This window comes from Geospiza fortis, unplaced genomic scaffold (genome assembly GCF_000277835.1).
Source record: "Geospiza fortis unplaced genomic scaffold, GeoFor_1.0 scaffold138, whole genome shotgun sequence".
Classification (NCBI taxonomy): domain Eukaryota; kingdom Metazoa; phylum Chordata; class Aves; order Passeriformes; family Thraupidae; genus Geospiza; species Geospiza fortis.
This window is the reverse complement of record NW_005054307.1, coordinates 9,119,445-9,144,699: the sequence shown is the minus strand read 5'-3', so window position 1 is coordinate 9,144,699 and position 25,255 is coordinate 9,119,445. Positions and strand designations below refer to the sequence as shown.

At 39.1% G+C, this 25,255-nt stretch overlaps 1 protein-coding gene across 1 annotated transcript; it reads left to right on the top strand.

The window, feature by feature from the left end:
* The first annotated feature begins 374 nt into the window (after nt 1–374).
* Nucleotides 375–18,956, top strand: CROT (carnitine O-octanoyltransferase). The gene is made up of 16 exons (XM_005418593.2): nt 375–581; nt 6,477–6,601; nt 7,696–7,877; nt 8,064–8,188; nt 8,763–8,871; nt 10,333–10,426; nt 10,520–10,645; nt 11,068–11,169; nt 11,797–11,880; nt 11,980–12,087; nt 12,336–12,466; nt 13,752–13,875; nt 15,734–15,812; nt 16,595–16,688; nt 16,863–16,982; nt 18,028–18,956. The coding sequence occupies exons 1-16, from the start codon at nt 467–469 to the stop codon at nt 18,146–18,148; spliced, it is 1,839 nt and encodes a 612-aa protein (XP_005418650.1). The 5' UTR covers nt 375–466; the 3' UTR covers nt 18,149–18,956.
* Nucleotides 18,957–25,255: the final 6,299 nt, after the last annotated feature.

The window sequence follows — 25,255 nt, the reverse complement described above, 5'->3', positions numbered from 1 at the left end:
CGGCTCAGCTCGGCTCGGCTCGGGGAGCGCTTGGGCCAGGGCACGGCCGGGGCTCGGGCGGGGACCGTGGGGAGGGTCTGCGGGCGGGCGAGGAGGGGCCGCCAGCCGGGCTGGGGGTGATTCCCCTTCCCCAGATATCCTCTAGTCTCGGGCGGGTGTCCCAGGGCTGACTGGCTGCTCCTTGGGAAAGACAGCGACAGTCTCCGAGCTGGTTAGTCGCGGCGTGCTGGGGAAAAGCATCAATAGCAGCCTGATCATCGTTCCCCCTGCTGTGTGTGTGCCTCTCGTGGATGCAAGCCAGCAAGAAACCCTCGGTCCATGCTTTGTCGGGGAACCTTTCTTGCTATGTGTCTTTTTTCGTTTAAATGGCAGGAGGCCGGAGCGAGGGAGAGAACAGTGTGGGGAGATTCGTCATCGAACGTGGGCTTCGTGAATAGCCTGTTGGGTTGTGCTGCAGATCTGCAGCATGGAAAAGCAACTGCTTGAATCCTCAGAGGAGCGAACGTTTCAATACCAAGATTCTCTGCCTTCCCTGCCAGTACCTCCTCTTGATGAATCTTTGAGTAAATATCTCGATGCAGGTAATGACTTAATGTTGTAATGGTAGTGTGTCATGTGCTGTTGTAACCAGGCTAATCTGAAGATGTTTGCTAAGTGATTGTAGACACAGCTTGTACTGTAATTGGGGCGTGGGATACAGACAAGCTGAGTGTGCCAAAAGGATCTCTTTCAGGCTCAAAACTGGAAATGCGGTGCCCAGAGAAACTTGAGTAAAAGTTTCTTATTTATCCCTAATTACCTTTCTCCAAGGGAATTTGGCACTTGGTTAACTTTTTGGTTTGAGAGTGGATTTTTTTTCACTTTTTTTTTTTCCTTCTCAAAAAAAAAAAAAGCTGGTCTGGTGAAAGATGCTTCACTTAAAAATTTTGGTTTGCATAACTGCTTGTTTATAACTGTTTGCTCAGGAACTTTTTAAAAGAACAGTTATTTAAAACTTTTCATACTTAATATTGGTGAGAAAGAACACTTATTAACTATACAGTCATAGGCAAAAGCAGTGGTGAGCATTTTCACATAATTTAGCTTGGATACTTTTTGCCTTGACATGTTGGCTAATCTAAAGAACATCACAGAAGAGTTTTGAGAACAACATCCATGCACATTTATCTAGTTTTGTTTATAAAGAAGAAATGACTGGTTAATTCTTTATTATGTATTGGGAATGGCAAAAATGCATTATGAAGTATTTTGAGATTATTTTTCTCTATTTCTTCAATAATTTTCAGAACTCTGAGACATGGAGTTTTTTCTGGAACATCTACTTTGTATCTTACCATCTTACAGGTATTACACAATTGCTAACAAAGTAAGACTTGGAGTTGTCTCCTTAGCAGAAGCATACTACACCAAATTTTCCCTTTCGCAAAATAGAATTCTTGAAGCTTACTCTTGAGTTCCTATTTATTCTGAGTACTGGAAATGGCCTGCTTTGGTGTTCTTTACATAATTGTTTTATGATGGAGAATGTTAAAGTGGCAGGTTTTGAGCAAAAGTGTTGTGTGTGTATGTGTGTCTAAAAGAATTCACTGTCTTTTTGCTGTAATGCAGATTAACTAAGGTTGTGCTGCAAGAGTAGAACCTGCAATAACAAAATTGCTGTTTAGTTTTGCAAACCCATCTGTATCTCCAGGTTAATAAATAACTCTCTCATGGAGTGAGAAGATCTGATTGTGAATTTGCTTGCACTTGTTTTCTGATTCTGATTTGTTTTCATAAATAACCTTATCACATGTCCCTTTCTTTTTCATGCTGAAATTATTTGCTGCTTACTGTTCCATGTACAAAATTGTTCCATAATTTTGATCACTGTTGCTCTTCTTTAGTCTCACTGGTGGTGAAGAAAAGTTAGCCCAGAATTTTCCAGTCTTCCCTTGTACAAATATATTAAAGTCAAAGGGCAGGACACAGTTCTAGACATAGCTCTGAATTTCATTGCTTAAGCTTGTCATTTTAGTCTGTAAATGTGAGTGGAGGAAAGGAAGTGCTTCAGTAGAACAACTCAGAACCTCCAAATGATTCTTCATAGAGGCTTTAAATTAGTCCTGGGAAACCTTGTTTCTTTGGTTGGAGGAGGACTCTGGGCCATTGACATTAGTCAGGGTGCCTGCTGGTAAAGCACTTACCTGTTTAGAGCCAGCTAACTAGAAAAGCTGGACAAAGTATGTGTCAGAATGCCTTATTTAAGGCTTTACAGTTGCTGCCTTTTGAGGAGTATCCCTGTTTTGAAAGTAAGCCTTGAGCAGAGAAGGTGCCCATTGCCATGTTACTGAGCCTTCCAGCCCAGAGGATGAGATTCAGGAAAACAGACTCAACATGAAAGTATGAAAACTCAAACTTCCAGCTTCCCAGAAGATTCCTTAACTATGCAACTGAAGGTGTCTTTCATGGGATTCTTCTTGTTCATGGGCAGAGCTGATCCCCTAATCAGAAAGACAGACAAGATCTGTGGGCTGAAGAAATGGAAGAGAAGTTTCACTGTACTCTGGTGAGAAAGAGGCCAAGTTCTGCTCCTTAACAGTGCTGCTTCTACATCTGATTAAATAGTTTTTAAATGGAGAGAGACCCTGTGAATCATGTAGATTGGGAAGAGTTCATCTGGACCAAATTTCTGCTCAAAGCTGGTCCAACTACAGCATGTTGGTCAGGCTCTGCTTAGTCAGGTTTTGTTTACTTACCAGGGTGGAGACTCTGTTTCATTGTAACCTGTTCTGGTGTTTGATCACCCTCATGATTGTGGGAGGGGGAAGAAAAACAATAGACCAAAAAAACCAGCAATGACCAAATAACCCCCAAAACTTCACATTTTCCATGTGAGAAATTTTCTGTATTCCACCTTTATTCCATTTTCTCTTATCGTAATTCTTTCCATCTCTGAGAAGAACTATGCTTTATCCTCACCAGGATTTTCCATTCAGTTGAAGAGGGCAGCCACGTCTTCCCTTTGCATTCTCTTCATAAGTTCAACAAACACAGTTCTCAGCCTCATCTCATTGTGCATTTCAGTCCCCTTGCAATCTTAGTCACCCCTTTAAGGTTCAACTAAATTAATGGCAGATCTTTTCCAGCCTAAATGATTCCATGAATTGAGACCAGAACCAAATAATTTTGCCTGGTTTTAATTTTTTATTGAGTATTGCTCTGTAATGACTTTATAACCTGAATAACAGAGGGTAATCATCCTCTCTTTCAATAGTATGTGATGATAAGGTCATTTTCTGGGAAGCCTGAGTGTTGGACTACCCTCAGTCAGGGAAGGCTTTCAACTTCAGGGTGAAAACTGTAATCTGCAAAAGGGTAAAGGTGAATGGCTCTGTTGCTGTTATTTCTTTTTTCATTTGTGTTCACAGCTGATGGTGTGCAATTCAGGCTGCATCTAGATGTGTAGGTACTATGTGAATGTCCATAGCTGATCATCTGTGGTAGAGGTGGAAGGGGAATGCTGGTACCTTTCCAGTGGTGATGGTGTTGTATTGGAATTTTTGGAGGCCCCAATGCAGTTTAAACACAAGCATTGTATGGTAATACCTGAAGGTAGATGTTCTGTCTTGCCGCCTAAGGTTGTCAAAATGTGTTTAAAACCACATTTGTAGGTAATATTTGACCCTCACTCTCCATGTTTGTCCTGTGGAATAGAAAAAAAAATCACTAGGACTTGCATTAATTGTTGTGGAATACCATAAGGAGACCAGGATGTATCTGAAAATGGATCCCTATCTTTCACTTTAGGACAGGTAGTGCAAAATACTGAAATGCCTTATATAATTAGGATTAAATGGAATTATTTTGCAGAAGAGTGAGGATGACTTCCCCTTGATAGAAGAGGATCAGCACTGAACAGATTGGACATGAAAAACTATGTGGGTCCTGTTGAGATGTGCCCATGAGTGCTGAGGGAGCTGGTCTTTGTCTTTGAAAGGCCACTTCTGATAATCTTTGAAAGATCATGATTACTGGTGAAGGTTCCTGAGGAAAGAAGGAAAGAAAGCAGATGTTACTGTTGTCCTCAGGAAGGACAAGACTGATTAATCTTACTTTAATTCCTGGGAATTCCTGGCAAATAATAATGAAAACAATTTCTGTGCTTATGAAGGACAAGAAGGTGATTGGGAATGGGCAGCATGGGTTTCTGAAGTGGAAATTTTGCTTGATCAACATGGTAGCTTTTAATGATGACTTTTTATGATGACTGTCTCGCTGGATGAAGGGAAAAGAGTGGATATTGTTTATATTGACTTTAGTAAGGCTTCTGGCATATCAAAAAATTTTTTAAAAAATCTTCATAGAGGAACTAATAAAGTATGGACTAGGTACAGGACAGACAGATGGGCTGGAAACTGCATTATCTGCTGGGCTCAAAGGTCTGTGGTCAGCAACACATATGCCAGCTGTAGACCAGTCTCTGATGGTGTACACCGGGGGTCCAGTAATTCTTAATATGGTCATTGGTGGTGATGGGACATGCATGATGGGACACTCTGTACTCTGAGTTTGGGAGCTTCCAGCTTCCAAAGCTGGAAGAAGTAGCTAATACACCAGATGGTTGTTACGCCATCAGAGGAAGCTTGATTGGCTGGAGGAACAGACTAACAGGAGCCTCATGAAGCTCAACAAACACAGGGAAATGCCACACAGGGAATCTCTCTCACCCAGGAGAGAATAACATGCCAAGCAGCACAAGCTGGGGCGTAGTGCCTGAATGCAGAAGGGCCCCTGGGGTCTGGTAGGCATGAAAAGTTGAGCATGAACCAGCATGTTCATGTCAGCAAGGCATGTCAGTGGTCTCTGGGGCTCCCTGTGTAGAAGGAACATTGCCAGCAGGTACAGAGAAGTGATCCTTTCCCTTGGTTCAGTGCTGGGGAGGACACATCTGCAGTTCTGGGTCTTTTTCTGGGTTCCCCATACAAGTGAGATAGGGACATACTGAATGAGCCCAGAGAGGGGCTGTGACAGTCATTAAAGGCTTGGATTATCTGACATATGGGAAGAGACAGAGAAAGCTAGGATTGTTCAGGTCTTTGCAATATGTGTTATTACTTGTTGTGGAGGAGTTAATAAGATGGAGCCAGACATCATAGTAGTATCCAGTGACAGAATAAGAGGTGATGGGCACAAACTGAAATACAAGAAATTCCTTTTAAACATAAGCAAACTCCTCTTATTGCAGCACTGGTCAAGCAGTGAACAGGCAATTGTAGAGTGTTCATCCTTGGAGATACTTAAGACCCAACATGGTCCTATGCAACTTGCTGCAACTGACCCTGCAGAGATGCAGTGTTGGACAAGATGATCTCTAGATTTATGAAGAAGAGAAAACCAGTGGTTGCAGGCAAGCAGGTGTGATTGCAGCAAGATGGAGTTAGGATTTAATACTTAGGTTAACTAAGTATTTGAGACCTTTCCCTGCTGAAACTCGCCTGTTGCTTGCAAAAGCAAAAGATAGATGAGAGATGATGCAGATACTTGTTTAAATTTTCGTAATTGTGTATCTTTCTTTGTTTCTTAGCAGCTATAAGTCAATTACAGGGTTACCAGTAGCAAGGCAAACAAGAAATTAACTAATGATAGTGTCCAGCGGCCTCAAACATTACTTGGGCCTCATTGTGTAGGCATTGAATCACCAGAAACACCCCTCCCACACAACCCTCCATTCTGTTTCCCACTGACTTTACAATCTAAGTATAACTAAAACAGAAAATACATTATACACAGGTGAGTATAGGAAAAAGATGAGATGTGCCTGTATGGAAAGTGACATCAGCAGTCCCCATTACTGAGCAGAGATTTCATGGTAAAAAGTCTTTAAGGAGAGTTTAGATTAAAATAATGACTAGTTTTGCAGAAGTTTATGGAGGACTTCAGCCTATAATGCACACGATCTCAGAGGAATCCAAAAGGATTTAAAAACAGAAAAACTGTGTACCAGTAACTGCATTTGCTATCAATCAAAGGTGGATATAACACAGGGACAGTGAATGAGAATTGATGGGCAAGTGGCTTGTAGGCCATGAATGGACTTGAAAATACAGACAAGTAGCTTGTAGTTGGTGCAATAGGGTGGCAGGCGTGTGCTCAATGTGTTAATTTACGAAGTTCCTGTAAATTTAATTCCTTGGAAGAACTCCATAGTATTTACAGATGTAAATATATTTGAATTAGTTATCTGTTAGGTATTTCAGGTTTTCAGCAATTACTTTAGTCTGCTATCATCTGTATTTATTTAAAAGTATGTATTTATGTTTTATTAGAACATACTGATGTATTTACAGACTTTTGAGAGATGTTTAAAAGGTTTTCCCTTCAAATACCTGTTTTAGAAAAATTAATTCTCATTCACTCCCTTGCCTGTGAATATCTGAATCTTGGAATAAATCTTAGTATTCAGTTGTCTTTAAAATAAAAACATGTTCTTTTTACAGTGAAGCCATTTCTTAATCAAGAAGAATATCAAAGAACTGAGGATATAGTTAAAAAATTTGAAAATGGCATTGGAAAAGAGTTGCATCAGAAATTACTGGAAAGAGCTAAAATGAGAAGGAATTGGGTGCGTATTTACATATGTGAGAAAGCATAATTCAGTGTAAGAAATCTTAATTCAACTTGTGGAAAGTTGGTTATTCAGGATGTAACTCAAAGAATCATTTCACTTTTTAAAATCTTCAGGTCTTCCTTACATCTGCCACTTGACCTGTGGATATGAACTCATTCATATTCACTTACGTATGTGTCATTTGTTTTTTTCAAAGCTGAGTGGTTAAGAGAGCTCACTAACTGAAATTTAAAATTATTTACCAGATTTTGGATGCTTTATCTGTCAGTCTCTCCTTCTATGACGTCTGTCCCTTCTCTCTCCACCCTGGGAAAAGACAAAAACAACAAGCAAGCGGAAAAAAAAAAACCCACAAAACCAACCCCAAACAATAAAAAGAAGAAGAAAAAACACCACAAAAAAAAAAACCAAAAAAAACCAACAAAAAAACCCAAAACCCCACAAAAACAACAACAACAAAAAAACACACCAAAAAAAAAAAAACCACCAAAAAACCAAAATCACAAAAACCCAACAATACCAATCCTGGAATTCAGAGTTGGTTTCTTTCTTTTTCTTCCCAGAAGGAAACTATGTGGTAGCATTTGAAAGTTGTCTTTCAACAGAGAAAGAGATACAAGGAAGGTCGTTACCAAGTGGAATTCATGAAGGCTTTTTAAATCGTAACAAAACACACTCCAGAGTGAGGATTTTCAGATGGTGGCAGAAAATGTGCATTACAAACTGTCTCTCTCAGATCCCTTCTCAACACAAGTCTAGTTTCCTTCTATTCTTCATGGAGTAGTCTGTGATATTCTGAAGTCTGCAAGAGTCTAAGATTATGAGTATCAGGGAAGGAACACCATAATTTACAGTTTAATATTCTTAAGCAGCATTGAATTTTATTTCATGCTTGAAAGCAGAAGAGCTAAATGTGTCATTATATTCATCAGTTAGTTTTGAACCACTGTCCCACCTTGTGTTATTTAGGACCTTCTATTCATATAGTAAAATAAAAAAGTAAAAAAGCAGGCAGTTGAACAGTCATGTAATTATTAAAGAATTAATGAATAACAATAAGTTCTGATGTTAAACACTTTTCATTTCAGCTGGAGGACTGGTGGCTGAATGTGGCTTATCTTGATCTTCGCATCTCAACACAAATCCACTCCAATATTGGAGGCCCTGGTTCCTATATTGAACACTACTGGCCACCCAAAGAGGGCACTCAGATAGACAGAGCATGTATACATATATGGCACACCCTGAAATACTGGGATCTACTACGAGCGTAAGACTTTAAGAAAAAATGACTGGTCCTAAATATTGATGTATCCCTCGGCATCCCTTAATTGCGTATGTGTGTTCATGTCCATTGGCATGCATTCTTTGCTGTAATAGCCAGGTTTGTCTTACCTTGATTTAATTCCATCATTTTAATTTCTCTTGCTTAATGTTGCTGTGTTTGTTACTACAGAGAGAAGGTTGCCATAGAGAGATCTGGGAATACTGTTCTGGACATGAACCAATTTCGAATGCTCTTCTGCACTTGCAAAATTCCTGGGCTTACCAGAGACTCTCTCAGCTGTTATTTTAAAACTGGTAAACAAATGAAAATTGGGGATCAATACAAGCAAATTATCTCTATTAGTATGCTAAAGGAGTGGTCAGTTTAACCTTAAAATTCTTGCTTTCTTGAGCACTAAATCAGCTACTGGTTGTGGAGTGTTCGTATTATGAAGCAAAGAAGGTGTCTTATCTACAAATGCCCTTTTTGGTCCAACATTTAGTCCTTATCAAACTGGAGTAAAAAAGAGCTCTGCTTCAAATTTGTGTATAACTAGCCTGATGCCTGTAATAAACATGCCAGCATTAAGAATTATGAAAGACAAATTCTGTGTTATAAGTATGTGTGGATTCAGCAAGGAACACTTATTTCAGCAGAGGGAGTTCCTGCTCTGAGACACAGATAAATGAAATTTGCTGCTAGATAATGACAATTACTTGAAGCAGTTTCTAACAGTGAAAGTTATGTGTGACTTCTGTTGGTTTTTAAAATGTCTTCAAGTTTGCAGAATTGAATAAAAAATAGTCTGTAGCAGTTGCTTAGTTTTTTCTGTATCTGTCGCTTTATCCCCAATGTTGGATTTTCATTTATTCCTGTTTTTCATTTCAGAGGCTGAAGGTGAATGTCCATCTCACTTGATAGTCCTGTGTCGAGGTCGAGTGTTTGCATTTGATGCTATGCATGAAGGCAGCATGCTGACTCCTCCAGAGATTTTCAGGTTTTCAAAATGCTTATTCTAAATGAGCTGTCTTATTTAAGCTATATACAAAAGAGGATTTTTTTTCTATTCCCTTGACCTCAAAGATTTAGGTGTAAGAGAGACTACAGCTTCTCCTTTAGCTGAAAGGTTCAGATTTGAGTAAATCCTTATACAGTGGATGGCAATTTCTTTCCATGTACTATTGTAATACATCTGTAGAGCATCATAAAAAAGGGCTGAAAAAAGATACTTCAGTAGGAAATACCATTTTTTATGGTTTCTTTACATGGAATTAGTAGGATTACAGCTATCATCATTCCTTCCAGGTACAATCCACATTGCAATTTAATCATTATCAAAGTTGAAGCACTCTCATATGTTGAACTTTCCTGTTAGATACAGACATAGTTTCAGCAGAAGTCTCTTGTGACTGATTTGATATCTATATGCATCTCCTTACTAAAAAAGGGTTGTTAATTTTGCCAGGGAATAACTTAATGCAATTGTCAAAGTGCTGCTTATAGTGCACAACAGAAGGCTTATAATTAAAATTGGCAAAAAAGCGGATGGCCAAATTCCTCAGGCAAGACAAACCTAATTAGAGAAACTAAAAATCACTTTTTAAAAATAGTCTGGTAGATTAATACCTAATATTTTAACATATGCATTTCTAATTTTTGTAGTTGTACCTGTTAAGTCAAGCGAGTAACGAATGAACACTTGGAATACAGACAAAATCCTCTGAATCTATTGTCTATAGGAAGGGCAGGTTGGGTTTGGTTTGGGGGGGCTCTTTCTGTTTGGCTTTATTTTTGTAAGGTCATCATTGGTGTCTTATATTTTTGATACTATGTAACTAGTGATCAATGGTGATATTTAATAGGCAAGAGTCCTGGAAAAAAGAACAAGTCAGATTAAGTGCCTGTAATTTATGGAGTTTCTTTAACATGAAGAACAGCATGTGGAAAACTGAATTTGCAAACTAAAATTTACCCCTCTGTTAATTGTTCTTCTAAAGAAAGAGGTAGGAAGAGAATTGCTCTTGTATAGTTCAGAATCTACATTCAGGATGTATTGCAGCAAGTGTTCTGCTTGAAGATTTATCCTGAGGGGAAGGTTTGCCCTGTATGTTATTAGCTGCTGTAGAACCTCTAAAGCTGCAGTATGGCAGATGTCTGCTGCTCTGAAAGGTCTCAGCCTGCACTGTTGAAGTCTTAAATCTAGTTTTAAATTAAGCATGTAATAATGCTTTAGCACTGTGATTCTTTATGTGTGTTTGTACTGGGCTCGTAGGTGCTGAGTGACTGAAACCTGAGCAGGTCTTCAACTGGGGGAGCTGATTCATGCTTCCTGAAAAGTCACACTGGCTTGTGAATGTTGAACCAAAATTCCAGCTTTGAAAAAAGAGAGAGAGACACAAGGTGACTTTTACCTTCTCTCCGGCTGTTGTTAACTTCAGTTTTTGAAATCTTCTTAAAGGCAACTTAGGTATATACAGGAGAGATGCTACAGTGAACCAGATGGACCAGGACTGGCAGCCCTAACAAGCAACGAAAGGACCAAATGGGCAGAGGTAGGAATACTTCAGAAGCTGGTTCCTGGGAAAAGCATTGTGATCACTGGAAAAACATTATTTCACTTAGCTTTGTCTTTTTATGTCTTCTAGTTACGGGAATATTTGATTCATCTTGATCCAAAGAACTTAACTCTTCTGGAAAAAATTCAGAGAAGTTTGTTTGTGGTTGGCCTTGATGATTGTAGTCCTCATGCAACTCCTGAGGACTACACTGAGGTAGCTAAGAATTTTTGATTCATATCTGATCATCTTTCCATAAAAATTTCTCCTGCATATATACAGAAGTAGCACCTCTTGCTCTTTCAGAACAGTAAAAATGAAGCAAATAAATATGCAGAAAATGTGCTTTTTTGATCCATAGGAAAACTTAAATAGTTTTAATTGTTAGGCCATTGGAAGTGAGAATGGCTGAAATCTGCCTTCATAACATTTTGGCCCTCTGTCCTTCACGGTCATTAACTTTTTATCAACCTTCTAATTAATAACTTGGCCCTATAGTCATGTTTCATCTTGAACTGGATGAAAATGTCATCTGTCAGGGAGGTCTTGCCATCTTAATGTAGACTAGGTTTAGCTTACAAAGACTGGCAGTGTTCTTGGTGTTTTTTAGTCTTCACAGTATGTTTCTTCTGCTTTAGCTTACAAGGATGGGGCTAGCAGGTGATCCGACTGTGCGCTGGGGAGATAAATCCTACAATTCCATATTCTTTTCCAATGGAACCTGTAGTGCATTCTGCGATGTAAGTTAATTTTTTTTCCATCTTCTGACTATTAATTACTGAATTTTCCCCTTCAGAGTATCATTTTAGGTGTTAATCTGTTACTCTTTAGTATAGCCTTGTTTACCTGGCACCTGGTCTGGTAAGTTTTCAAAAGCAGTCTGCTTTCTCATGTTCTTCGCTTTCTCATGGTGTTTACTATTACACCATACTTGAATTAACAATGGGATCTGAAGTCATAATCTTATTTCTTAAAGTATTTAATGACAAGTTCCAAAGGAAAAAAAATACAATACACAAGAAGGCTTTAAATTAACTCTGTTCGATGTATCCATTTGAACAGCTGTGTTTTTTAAACTATGTTATTTTAAACTAATTTCATGGCCAGAAGAGCTTCTACTCTTCCTTAAATCTGCCTTTTCATGGCAGTAGTACATTGTACCTCTCTGTTCAGCTGCAGAGCAGTTAAAATGGTGGGTAGACTTAAAATACTTCTGTATTTATTGCAGAACTATAAAACAAGTCCAACACTGCACAGTAAAGCTATTGGTCAGGAGGAAAAAGAGCAGGATAGGGAAAAAAGCAGAAGAGTTTGATCTTCTTGATGTTATGCAAAGAAATGTAATATCTTCTCTTATCTGATTCTAGCATGCTCCTTTTGATGCCATGGCTTTAATTACCATGTTTTCTTATGCTGATAAGAAGATTATTGAAAATGAGGGAAAATGGAAGGTATCTATCTCTTATAAACTTTCAAGCTTATCAGTTAACGTGTCTTTTCTTATGGATAACATTTTCTGGTTTTGCATCTTTCTGTCTTCATCTTCCCAGGGATCAGATAATGTGAGGGATATTCCACAGCCAGAAGAACTTGTATTCACAGTGGATTCAAAAATTATGAATGAAATCGGACTTACTAAAGAATTGTATTACAAGAAGGTGAAATTTACTCCTGGTTCTCTCAGTTGTTACTGTTACTATTTTTTTTTTTCATTCTATTTACATGTTTTTGGTTGGTCTTTTTTCATGATGGAGAACAGTAATGAATATGTTCCTGATTAATTAATGAATTTAACACCATGGTTAAATTTGTTACATAGTGATTTATGTTGAGTGTGTTTTATTTGCAGTGGACCAAGTTGTGATATTTCTTGACTTCTGTTGTTTTTCCTCCTTTGGTATGGCAGGTATCTGACTTGCAGTTGGTGTCTTATACCTTCACATCCTTTGGCAAAGCATTGATTAGAAAGAGGAAACTTCATCCTGATACATTTGTGCAGCTTGCCCTTCAGCTTGCTTATTACAAATGCCATGGACGGTAAGAAAATACCAGCGTAGGAATAAAAACTAGTTTCTTGAGTAGGGGTGTGCAATGGCTTTGCAATGCCTAGTATGTAATTTGCCATGGGGATGTAAGAATGAATAACTAAGGGGTTTTTACAGTAACAGTTGCATAGAGCCATGCTTGCTTCAGAAATCGTGTGTGCTTGTGCCCACAGGGATAGTACATATACATATGAGTGGGTGGTAGAACTCAGTCTGTGAAAACTTGAACTTGGGCTGTACAAAGGAAACACTTGGGCCAACATGAAATGCCCAGTGGCTCAGGAGTCTCTAATGTCAAATGGTTGCTCAAATGTAGAAGAGAGTTTTGTCTGTAGCATGTGACAGCCACCAGTGAAATATTTAGTCTTCTAAGCCTGTAAAAGGCCTCACAAACTTCAGTGTCTCACTTTCTTTAGCAATATTGGGTGTGAAGGTTTGGGCAGAATAATAGAGATGAAGATAGTGACCCTTCAAGTGCGTGCCTCTGCATTTTTGGATGTAACACTTAATTTTGTATTGCTGATTAAAAGGTGTCATTCTTCTTGTTATTGGTGTTATTCCCAAATTTCTGTTTGGCTTGTGTAAGTCATTACTGACCAGCAGAGTATTACTTGCTTCAGAAGGAGGAGGGTTTCATCATAGGAGTGTGATGTTTTGTCACTGGTGAGATGTAGCTCATCATAACAAAAGTTGGTTTGCTGAACATCAGGACATTAATTATCTGACTAAAATAACCTTGGTCTGTTGTAAACATGCGAGTATATTTCATGTAGGTTGTATATGAAGTGGTAGACTGTAGTGGAGCTGGAATTGCTCCATGTAAAAGCTGGATGGCTGTCAGTATGCAGCAGAGAAGGTTTTGACCTTTCCCTCTAAATGTTTTGGAACACACTGCTTATTTCAAATGTGTCTCTTAATTTATGAGGGTTTAGATGGTGTAGGTGGAAGTACATGGTGAAACTGAAGCTTGTGTAATGTCAGCTGTTTTTGCTAGAGGCTAGTAGATCTGTAGTCTGCAGAAAATATCCATGGCAATGCAGTCTTTTCAAGAGTATGAGTAAAGTACTGGTACTTTATTCAGTCATCTGTCCCATAAAAGCACACAGAGTTGCTTTGTGGCTCCTTTTCAGAAACGTAACTTAAAGAAAATTAGTGGGTTTCTGGTACTTGTAACCGAGCTTGATGTGCAAGATCTTTTGCAGGATTTCTTTAGCCCCTGAGATGGCAAATAATTTTGTTAAGTTAATGAGACACTCTTCCCTAATTTTTGTTCTTAGGCCGGGCTGCTGTTACGAAACTGCCATGACCAGGCGATTCTATCATGGCCGCACAGAGACCATAAGATCATGTACTGTGGAAGCAGTGGAATGGTGCAAGTCCATGCTGGATCCTTCTGAGAGTGTAAATACTGAAATCCTACTTTAATTACTCTGTATTTAGAAGGCCTGTCATCTGAACCACCTCAAGCTCGTTTTTGTGTTGTCTCATTGATGGGAGCTGGGGCCTTTCCAGGGAGACAAATTTTAAATGTTAGGTTGCTTGAACTGATTCTGGTCATTGTGACTGAGATGTGCTGTCATGTGTGGGCTTGCTTGGTTTTGTGTCCTATTTACCTTTTGGTATCAAGAATGTAACTGTCTCAAATTAGATTCACACTGATTAATTTCACACCTCAAAAAGTTCCTGAGTTGAGCCAAAGTATCATGCTGTGCAGTTGTTCTGTTGTTTTAATTTTCAAGTGAAATCAGGAAATGTTTATCTAATAGTTGGATCTGAGAGCAAGATTGAAGGGTGTTTCTGTCTTAGTGGTAACAGGGGTGTGTTCCAGAGTTTGTCTCTGAGTAGCTGAACCAGAGACCTTTTCTTTTCCCAGCAGCTACCCTCTGGTGCTTGGCTGGCAAAGCAGGTCATGCCTTGCTTGCCAAGCAAGAGCTGTACTAAAGCTCTTTCTGTTGCCCTCACTGTACATTTCTCAGAGCCTGAGAAATTAAGCAAGGAGAAGGTTTTTGACAAAGGACAAAACATCTTTAGAAAAATCAAAGGTTCTATATTAGTAATGCATCTAAAAAACATAGAGGAAGACAGCTGTAAGAAAGCATGTGTGTTTAATAATTTGGGCCTTAGAGAGCACATTTTCCTGGTTTTCAATGGCTTCTTTTGTCATGTACAGCAGTTTTAAAACTCACTTTTCTGGCCATCTTCCAAATCTTGGCTTTCCTTTTCCAAATATGGATTTCTGTTATTTTCCTGCTTCTCAGTTGCCTTTTAACCAATTATCAGGCTTCTGTGGTTACTACTACTTCTAGTGTGTAACTTTCTGTGTACACTAACTGTAGCCTTTTTTTTCTTTGTTATGTTAAATAGCAACTCCAAATATGTCCCTATTGTTGTTTTGTTTGTTTGTTTTTAATACTTAATACTACATTTTTTAAATACTTTTTTTAATACTAACTCCTGGAGCTTAAAAAGCCCTGTTCAATAGTGTTGAAGTGAACGTTCTTAAAAGTCTGTGTTTATGTAATTTTTATTGCCTTAAAGTCAGATGCTTTGAAATAATCCTTTTGTCTTAAATTTTCTTTTGCTCCTTGTCATCTCGATAGCTTGATTTTTATCCAAATCAAGTGACTTCTGTCCTTGTTTCACATTCTCTGCTGCAGCCTCTTGTGTGATGAATAAAAGGATAAATAGTCCTTCTTAAGAAGTCAAAGAGCTGTGAAGATCTAAGGTCTTGGAAGTCAAGATTTTGGACTGTTTCTCAAGGCCTTCTTTACAAAAACCATGTTATTTGTATTGTCTCTGACTTTAATATATGAATTTTAATATAAACTTGGAAAAACTGTAATGTTGGGCAGAATTGGCAATCAGCAGAGAAAATCTGGGAATGCACCTAGTAGGAGCTAGTGTCCTTCTGAATAAATGGTATTATAGAAGGTTTTTGGGTTTGATCACTCTAGTTCACACTGGTTCCTTTCCATTGTTTCAGGTTATTTGGGAAAGAGCATGAGAATTTAGAATATTGTTCAGTTCAAAAGTGATCTGAGTAAGAGAGCAGAGGAAACAAACAAGCACATTTTCATGAAAAGGGAATTTGGGTTTGGGAGAGGTTGTTATGTACCTTTGAAGTTCATCCATTTTCTTCTATCTAAAATTGTTAGGAGCTATGAAAGGGGAAAACCTGCTGGTCTGTGATTGCTGATGTGTTACTGATTTGGATTGATTTTTCTTTTCTTTTTTTTTTGAATCCTGCCCTACTTTACAGAATTATCAACGGCTACAACTGATGCATAAGGCATTTGCGAAGCACAATAAAATGAGGAAAGAATGTGAAAATGGAAGAGGTACTCTGGGATCAAAATTTTTGGGTCTTTTTCATGTGGGTGAAAAGGGAGTATCATTGTGTGCTAGTACATTTTCTCTACGTCCTTATTTTCGACCTGAATAAAAACTACCACGTAACATTTTATACTTTAATTTTGGGGAGAAGAACTAAAACCTGCTCCTTGCACCCATCCTTGTACCCCAAAAATATGTTTGCTTGGAATATTTATTCAGTTTTTCTGCCCAGCTGATCATTACTTTGGAGTACCTTCCAGTCAAATATATGCTTGGCTGAAAAGTGAAAAAGGAGAGATTAGGGTGAGATTCTAACCCAGCTGTGTTAGTGCTGTACACTATTCTGTGAATGAGGATGAGTAGCTGGGAAATGAACCTGTTGAACTTCATGCTCTCTGCAGCCTCCTTGGTGTGTTATCACAATTCAGAGCAGTAGTGGCCCTGAAAGCCTTTCCACTGTGTTGGCATAATTGCCCATGGGCTGCTTCCACTGTAAGGAGCCCTTCCTCCTTGACTGAAGTGGGAGTATTCTTGGGTTTTGTTTTCCACAGGAACTGTGCTGCATCTCTGTTACTGAAGTCATTTGCTTTTGAGCTCAGTGCTGCAAGTTGAAGTTGTTGAAGACCTCTTAGATCAAATGTGGGGAATGTTTTTGGATGCTACAATATGATGCTGTTGTTTATCTCTCCTTCAGCTGCTATTTGAGCTCCCAGCTATCCAGACCAGAAGAAGCAGAAAAACTGTGAATGCTGCTGTTAATCATTCAGTATTTGCATTTATTTGACAGGCTTTGATCGTCATCTTCTGGGTCTCCTGCTCATAGCACAGGAGCAAGGACTGCCAGTGCCAGATCTGTATGGGGATAAGGCCTTCACAGCCAGGTAATTCATATTCTTGTCCATGGCAAGTTGTATCCCTTGAGACCAAGGCCTTTGCTACACTGGCCTTGTGTGTGTTGGTGTCTTGATCTCTGCAAGAAAATAACTGTTTTGTAAAACACACTTTGTTTTAAATAGCTTTCAACAGTGCTGCTTTTGTTTTGTGTTGTTTCACAGTGGAGGAGGTGGGAATTTTGTCCTTTCAACTAGTCTGATTGGCTACACTAGGTTTAGTGGATCTGCAGTTCCTATGGTACCACATGGCTATGGCTTTTTTTATTCAATTAGAGATGACAGGTAAGGATATAATTTCATTTTGAATATGGCTCTGCATTTGTCACAGAGGAAAAGGCAGCTAACAGCGAGAATGAGGAAAGGAAAATACTGAAGAAATACAGCTGAATGTGTCAGAAGAGATTGAGAAGTGAGGTACATGAGAATAGAGGCATTGGCATTCTGGGAAAGCACATGTGGGAGGAAGAACAAGTGGTGGAGGGCAAGTGAGTCCCAAGATACTGACAATAAGCAGAAATACAGAGTAGGGAAGGTGAAAGAAGGGAGAAACAAACAGACTTTAAAATAGGTTAACTTTAAAATAGGCTGTCATTTTAGGATCATTTTGTAACATGTGAAGGTGTTTTTTGGCTGAGCTAGAGCAGATAAGAGGACAGGTGAGCATACTGCCCATCATTCTTGGCAGTGACACACATCTTGAGGGGCTAAAACGTTTGGCTTCACTTCTCCGGAATCATACTATTTGAAAAGATCAAACTTTGGCTTAACTGATCTTATGGACAAAAATTACTCCTTTTTTTATGAAATATAAAACTAATTTGGTTAGAATGTGTAGAGATAAATTGCTAGTTTAGGTGTAATTCAAATGACTTCTTCCTAAAGCTAGGCAGGGGTTGTGTGCCCATTCAGATCAGTTTGAGAATACAAGCCATTAATACTTTGATCTATGGCTCTCTTTAATGAATAGAACTAGATCAAGATATACTTTTTATTAGATAAATAGAAGTACCTAAAACCTTAAACTAATTGCAGAAAAGAAGAAATATAATTCACAGCATTTTCAAATATAAGCAGAAAAGTTGTGTCACTGTGTATGTAGTAATAGGTATTTAAATCAAAGTATCTGATTTCAAGATCTGTCAACATTATTGCTTACTGAAGGCACTAAAGATCCGAGTCCTCTTTTAGTGTTGAGACAGTATGTTTATGTGCCAATTTTTACTTCAGAATTTATGTCAATAATTCCACATTTCAGGACAATTTGTGTAACTTTATCCTAGACCTTGACAATTAAGCACAGTGACTTCACTGTTTTCTGTATTGCTAGGATCGTTACTGCCTGTTCTTCTTGGAAATCCTGTCCAGAGACTGATGCAGAAGTGCTGTGCAGAACTCTATTCCAGTGTTTCCATGATGTGCTGCAGCTAACACTTACAGCTCAGCTGTAAGCTTGATAATGATGTAAGAGGCTTTGCAAGCTCACAAGTTGTCTGTAGTACTTAAAAACAAAATGCTACTCAAGAGTACTGTTAAATTCGACATTTAGTGATCTGTGTGACTTGTATCTATTTTTGTGAGATTTACTGTGGTAACAGTACCCATTTAAGAATAATGTAGCCATTTGCAACAGCAATGCAAGCAGTAGTACCTTATCTGTTTAGAACTATGCAATATTAAAATATGCCACAACAATGCAAACATACTTAGGGATGGGATGTTGTAGTGGAAAATTGATGGGAGACCTGTATTTATGACCTTAGTAGTCACGTGTAGAATAGTTTCTAGTCTACTGATAGTGTTTATGCCAGTTGAGCACTTAACTGTGTACTTAAAAGTAACCACACTATCCTCTTTTGTGATTATGCTTCCGGTTCAGAGTGGTTAATGAAACAGAGCGTCTCCATCGAGTTATGTGGTATTTTGTAAGTTACCTTTCATTTTTTGCTATCAGGATTATACCAAATAAATGTTGTATCCATGAATAGGGATGTTCCCACTACATTTGTAGTATGAGAGCACTACAGTTTGAAGTATTTTGAAAAAGAATCACTCAATAATAAAGACAGAAAGCAGCATGAGTTTCAGATTTTTCAGTTTTCGTTCTCTAGTGAACTGTGAATATCTGCTGCTTTACACTAATAATGGACAAACTAAGCACTGAATACAGTTTGATACGGTTCTCAGGATTTTAATACTTGATTTCTCTGAGCAACTTTGTATTTTCCTGTTATAGAAATAAAATTTTCCAAAAATCAACCTTGTCTTAATTAATTTATGTCTGGACTGTTTAACGTAGTGTAGCAACATTGTGAGAGAAAGATGATCTTGGTGACAGGTGAATTTGAAACAGAGATTCTAAAGTACTCATTGTTTTTTCTCTAGCTTTTAAAGTTTCAGCGAGATCAAATACTATTGTTTATTTTACAGAAACAACTCAATTTTCAGCTAACATGGAACCAGTCTTTTTGCCCTCTGGCAGCTCTGTTGCACATTTTTGTCCACAGTAGCAAGAACACTTCCGCTTTTGATTTTCTCCCTCAATGCCTGACACTTCTCTGCAGTCCAGGATGTGTTAGACTATGTCTTGATGCCTCACAAAATGGTCTCCTCATTTCAGCCTTTGTTTTCCTTGCCTTTACTGACCTACCTGTACATCTTGTCTCAATTGCATCTGACAACCATTGTGTTTAATAGTTTGAGATTTTCTGAAACTCACATAGAGAAAGAATCCATTGCTGTTCTGCAATACTTAAAATAGCCCAGCCTCTCTCTCAGAGGTAAATGACCTTCTGAAATCTCATGGGCAGTGAAGCCTGTGTCTTTATGATGCTGTGATTTCTGTGAGATAGATTAGGATTTTGGATTGAGCTACATGTGATAATTTTATTCTTTATTCTTAATTGGGTTAGTAAACTTGGTTGCAATTGTGATAAAGACAGTTTGCTTTGAACATTCATTCAAAACAGCCTGAAATCTGATGAAGGGTGTAATTTTGCATTTATTTGCATTTATTTTTCATACACCTACTCCTGCCTTTCTGAGGATTTCTGGGAACATAGAAATCCTGACAGAAATACAGAAAAAGGACAACTTTTTCAGAAAGTGAATCATTGAGAAAATGGCATTCAATCACCAGCATAACCAGAATTTCCTGTTCAGCTGACACAGTCTGAGTCTTGCCTAGAGAAACTGAAACCAGAAGAGTATTCAGGGAGAACAAATTTAAATTCTTTGAGTTGTTAGAGCTGCTTGTTATGTGCTGTGGATGCATGAATTCATGAATGTGGTAATAATTTCCTTGTGTAAAGCATTTAGTCTCTAGTGCCTCTGCCCTCAAAGCCTCCCTGTTTTTGTGCCTTCTCCATGAGCACAGATGCTCTGTGCTGCAGAGCTGATCTCAGTGCCTGGAGCTCTCCACCCAGTCCTTTGCCTTCAGTTTGGCAACTCAGTGAGGCTTTTTCAGGACTGCTTTGTACTCTTTAATTTGAGGAACTATGAATTTTGTGCTGGTGGAAGAGGGTTGGGTTCTTAAAGCAAATGTACCTCAGTTATTTATTAGTTACGGGTTTTTAGGAAACTATTTATGGAATTGTACCAAGCCCACATTGAAATATCCTTATCAGTCTTTAAAAGAGTGAACCTGCTGTGTTGCTGCACTTCAGCAGCTGGTACTGCCCGCTCTGATGCATTTCATGTCCCACTTTGAGCATTGACCAGAGAAGAGTAGGTGCCTTTTTCAGTCCAGAGCTGCTGCTGATTCTCTTGCTCTACACCCTTGCACTCTGAACCACAGCAGTCTTGTCTGCTTTTTGGATGGTGGAGAGCTGCTGAGCTGTCATGATGCATGTGTGACTTTTACTGTCTTTATCTGACATTTCCTGACAGGCTGCACAATAGAAAAAAACAGAATGTGAATTAAAAACGAGTACAGCAGCTGTTCCCACCTGTGGTGTCTCTAGTCTGTTATCTGTCATGGAGCAATGACAGAGGTGGTGGTTCTATGGCCTTGGAGGTGAAAAACTTTATTCTGATGACTAGTTCAGGTTCCTGTTTGTACATCTGGCATGAGGGACAGGAGACAATGCTCACTGTATTTTCACTGGCCCCAGAAATCAGGTCAAACAGACTTTTCCAGGGTCAGAGCCCGGCCCCTTTTTTCTGCTGCAAGCAGATCTTAGTTGATAAGTTTTAGAAATTGTCCTAAACAAATTGACCTGGCTCATTTGACAAGTCATGCACTTTCTGGCTCACTTTTAGCGACATGGAAATCTCCTCCAAGTTCAATCCCACTCATTGCAACCCAAATCCCAAATAATTGCAACTTAATCCACCAAAGAGTTCCATATAATCAAATAACATGCTGGATAATTTTGTATTTCAGTTTTAAGCACTAAGAAAGGACGTACTTGATATACACACTTAACACCCACTCAGGACCTCAGTTTCTTGGTGTTTATGTTAATTTTTAAAATGAATATTTCAATAAATTTTTAAAGAAGCATTCTGTGCCTTTAAGAAGCATTCTCTATCATGCTTGCAAACTTTGTCCAGATATAAGCTAATTTTTTTTCCTGATTCAATTAACAACAATGCAAGTATTTTCTGTGGCTGCTGAAGCAGTCTGCGTCTGGGAGCAGATACTCATGAGCAGAAAAACAATTTTATGGATATTTTTAGACATAATCCAATGGATAACTGCAGTATAAGTGTGTCTACATCCTGTTGAGACCATAGTCATGACATTTGTGGATATGCTGCTATTAAATATATCCAGTTAGAATGAATTACAGCATTGAAGTGGAGACAGCACACATTTTAGCAATGAGAGTTTATTTTCCATTGGTCTTGTATAAGCTGTCATGAGGATAATGCCGTGGGGCTGTCACTGCTCTGGGATACACTGAACAAGCCCACATCACCTGCAAAGGCTTTTGGAACTGCAGGGTAAACATACATCCTACAGTGTCAAAAGCAACCAGTGATTTGGAGCTTGCCCATAAAGAAATTATCTTTCACAGGGTATATTCTCAGCATTTTTTGCAAATCAGGAGTTTTTCCAAATCCTAAAGGAGAAATTCCAAACCTAGTGCCGTTTAAAATACCTAAAGGAGAACCGTTCATTTCTAAAAATGTAGAGATGCATTTTCCTGGCTCATACAGCAGTTTGGCATCTAATCCCTATTCATTTTATATCTTTGAAAATCATCCTGTTTTGCACAGAAGAAAAATAGTAGAAACTCTCAAAAATTACTATTTTTTTTAAGCTAGGTACTCGGTCGCAATTGAAAACTAGAGGAAGCTCATGCCCTTATTTTGTTAATGCTCCCAAATATTAAGAGAATTTACTTTCAGCTAATTAATATCAACAACAAGTCTTATCATAGCAGCAGTTGGTTTAGCCTTGGTCAGGAATCTAGCAAATCAAAACTCAATATGTAAAGCATCTCAGAAATCAGTTTTGCAAAGTATATTCATTAAGCACTAAATTCACTACAGCTCATAATTTAGTTTCAAAGTACTCATTTTGTGGGAGAAGAAAATTTAAAATTATCCACTGGATACATGAATATATCACTAGATATGTCTAGAAAACCAGTCAGTATGTGGGACTGAAGCTCAATTCTTTCTCACTTTCTGTCACATGTGTCAGACTTGTGCACTGTGGAATCCCACTGCCTTCACAGAAGCTCCCCATAGTGTCTGTACCCCTCTGAGTTGTTGCTCATGGATTGTACCAGGAGCAACTTGATTCATTAGAGAAGTGTATGACAAATTTTGCTGCTCATAAAGAAGGCATGAAATTAATTTACTCTCTTTTAACTATGTCATTTCTGCACTGCCTTTTGATGAGTGTAGTTTATTTTTACCCCTGGTGTTGCAGATGGCATTTCCCTATAGGCAGTATTCCAGGAAGAACCTCACTTTTGAAAAAGTAGGTTTCTACCTAGAGCTAAAAATAGATGCTTGAGACCTGTTTTCCTTCAAGTTTGCTTGGTATACTGAGAGTAAAACATCTTGCTGAATTGCTATGGAAAGACATGTTTTGAATATTGCCAGAAACTGATGACTTGCAAATAATTGTTTTGATTGATATAGTCTGCCAAAACCAGATATTCAGGTCATCTCTTAACAGTCATGTAACTCTTCTTACAAATACTCTCCAAGGCAGTTGGCATGAGATGATAATCAGCTGTAAACAATGTGGCTGTGAAATAACTTTGACATATTTCAGCGCCTTAGAATGCACTCAACAAGGTTACCAATTTGGCAAAACTTTGTGAATAATTAGAGACAGTGTTATGAATTTTTTTCTTGGTTACCCGATCATGTGAAGGAGAATATGTTTCTTTTTTTTTAATGCATATTCTTTTAAAAATAAACCTTTCTAATTTCTTATTTTAATGTGTGACAGAACACCTATAAGGTTCTGAATCATCAGCCCTTACTGTAAATGTAAAAAACAGCTTGGAAGCAAACATGACTCAACCTCAAACTCAGTAAGAAGAAGGAAAAGCCTAGAAGCTCTGAATATGGGAGCTAACCTCCAAAAACTTAGCTTTACCCATGCAGTTAGTAAATCCTTTTTTCCACATCACTACTTCTACATAAGAAGTAGAATAAATGCTTAGACCATCTACAAATGAGAAACACAACAGGCTAAGTACCATAGAATCACAGAATAATTAAGGTTGGAAAAGACCTCTGAGGTCATTGAGTTCAACCATGAGATGAGCACTGCCATTTTCACTGCTAAACCATGCCTCAGTCTCACATCTGCATTTGTTTTGGACACTTTCAGGGCTGGTGACCCAACCACTTCCCTTAGAAGCCTGTTCCAATGATCAGCAACCATCTCAGTGAAGAAATGTTTCCTAATATCCAGTCTAGTGGCCTTCTGGGATGGGAGGGTTACATCAGTGGATGAGGGAAGGGCTGCAGATATCATTTATTTGAACTTCTGAAGCCTTTGTGACACTTCCCCCCCCTCCCCCAGACATTCTTCTCTCTAAATTGGAAAGACATGGATTTGATGAGAGGATAAGTGGACAAGAAATTGATTGTATGGATGCATCCAAGAGGGCAGTGGTCAAGGGCTCAGAGTCCTTTTGGAAATCAGAGACCAGTGGTGCCCCTCAGAGGTCTGTATTTATAGCAGTGTCATTTAATATCTTTATTAATGACCTCAGCAAGTTTTCAGTGGTGCACCAAGCTGAGTGGTGCAGCTGACACACCTGAAGGACAGGATGCCATCCAGAGGGACCTGGACAACCTCGACAAGTGGCCCATGGGAATCTCATGAGGTTCAACAAGATCAAGTGCAAGGTGCTGCACCTGGGCTGGGGTACCCACAGTATCCATCCAGGCTGGGGATGAAGGGATTGAGAGCAGCCCTGCCCAGAGGGACCTGGGGGTGCTGGTGGGTGAGAGCCTGGACATGACCCAGCCATGGCACTCACAGCCCAGAGAGCCAAATGTGTCCTGGGCTGCACCCAGAGCAGCCTGGGCAGCAGGGCAGGGAGGTTTTGTCCCTCTGCTCTGCTCTGGGGAGAGAGACCCCACCTGGAACACAGCACCCAGCTCTGGGGTCCAGCACAGGAAGGACAGGGACCTGTTGGAGTCCAGAGCAGGGACACTGAGATGGTCAGAGGGCTGGGGAGCCTCTCCTGTGAGGAAAGGGGGAGAGAATTGGGTTTATGCAGCCTGGAAGGGATGGCTTAGGGGTGACCTAACTGCAGCTCTCCAGTTCCTGAAGAAAACCTTCATGAATGATGGAGAGGGACTTTTTACTAGAACATGTAGTGACAGGATGAGAGGGCTTCAAACTGAAGAAAAGTAGGTTTAGGTTAGATATTAGGAAAAGATTCTGTGAGGATGGTGAGGCACTGGAACAGGTTCCCCAGAGAAGCTGTGGATGCCCCATCCCTGGAGGTATTTAAGGCCAGGTTGGATGGGACTCTGAGCAATTTCTTGTAATGAAAGGTGTCCCTGCTAATGGCAGAGGGGTTAGAACTGGATAATCTTTAAGGTCCCTTCCAATCCAAACCATTCTATAATTCTATGATTCTGATTCTTTACCCCTCCTGTGGCCACTTGAGGTCATTTTCCTCTTGTCCTCTCACTTGTTACCTGGGAGGAAATGCTGATTCCTACCTCACTAAAAATCCTTTCAGGATTTTCCTTTGAAACAGGTTCCCAGGCTCCTGCTTCTCTTCCTGGCTGAGAGGGAAGGAATGAAAATCAGAACAAGAAATTGCAGGGCATGGTCAGCTACACTGTCACATTTTCACCCTTGTTACTATGGTTTTTTTACACTGTCACATTTTCACCCTCTCACATTTTCATCCTTGTTACTGATGGTTTCTATACAGTGTTTTTTCATCTTAAGCCCACAGGCAGCTGCAAGGTGGGAGAAAGAGAGGTAGAAGTGAGGTGCTCAGAAAGGGAACAAACTGAATAAAAAAATGACAAGAAAAGAAAACAGAGTGCTGGGAAAGACTAGGGAACTCAGGTTTGGGACAGGCATGAAGGAACCAGTACTCTTAAAATGCTTAGTA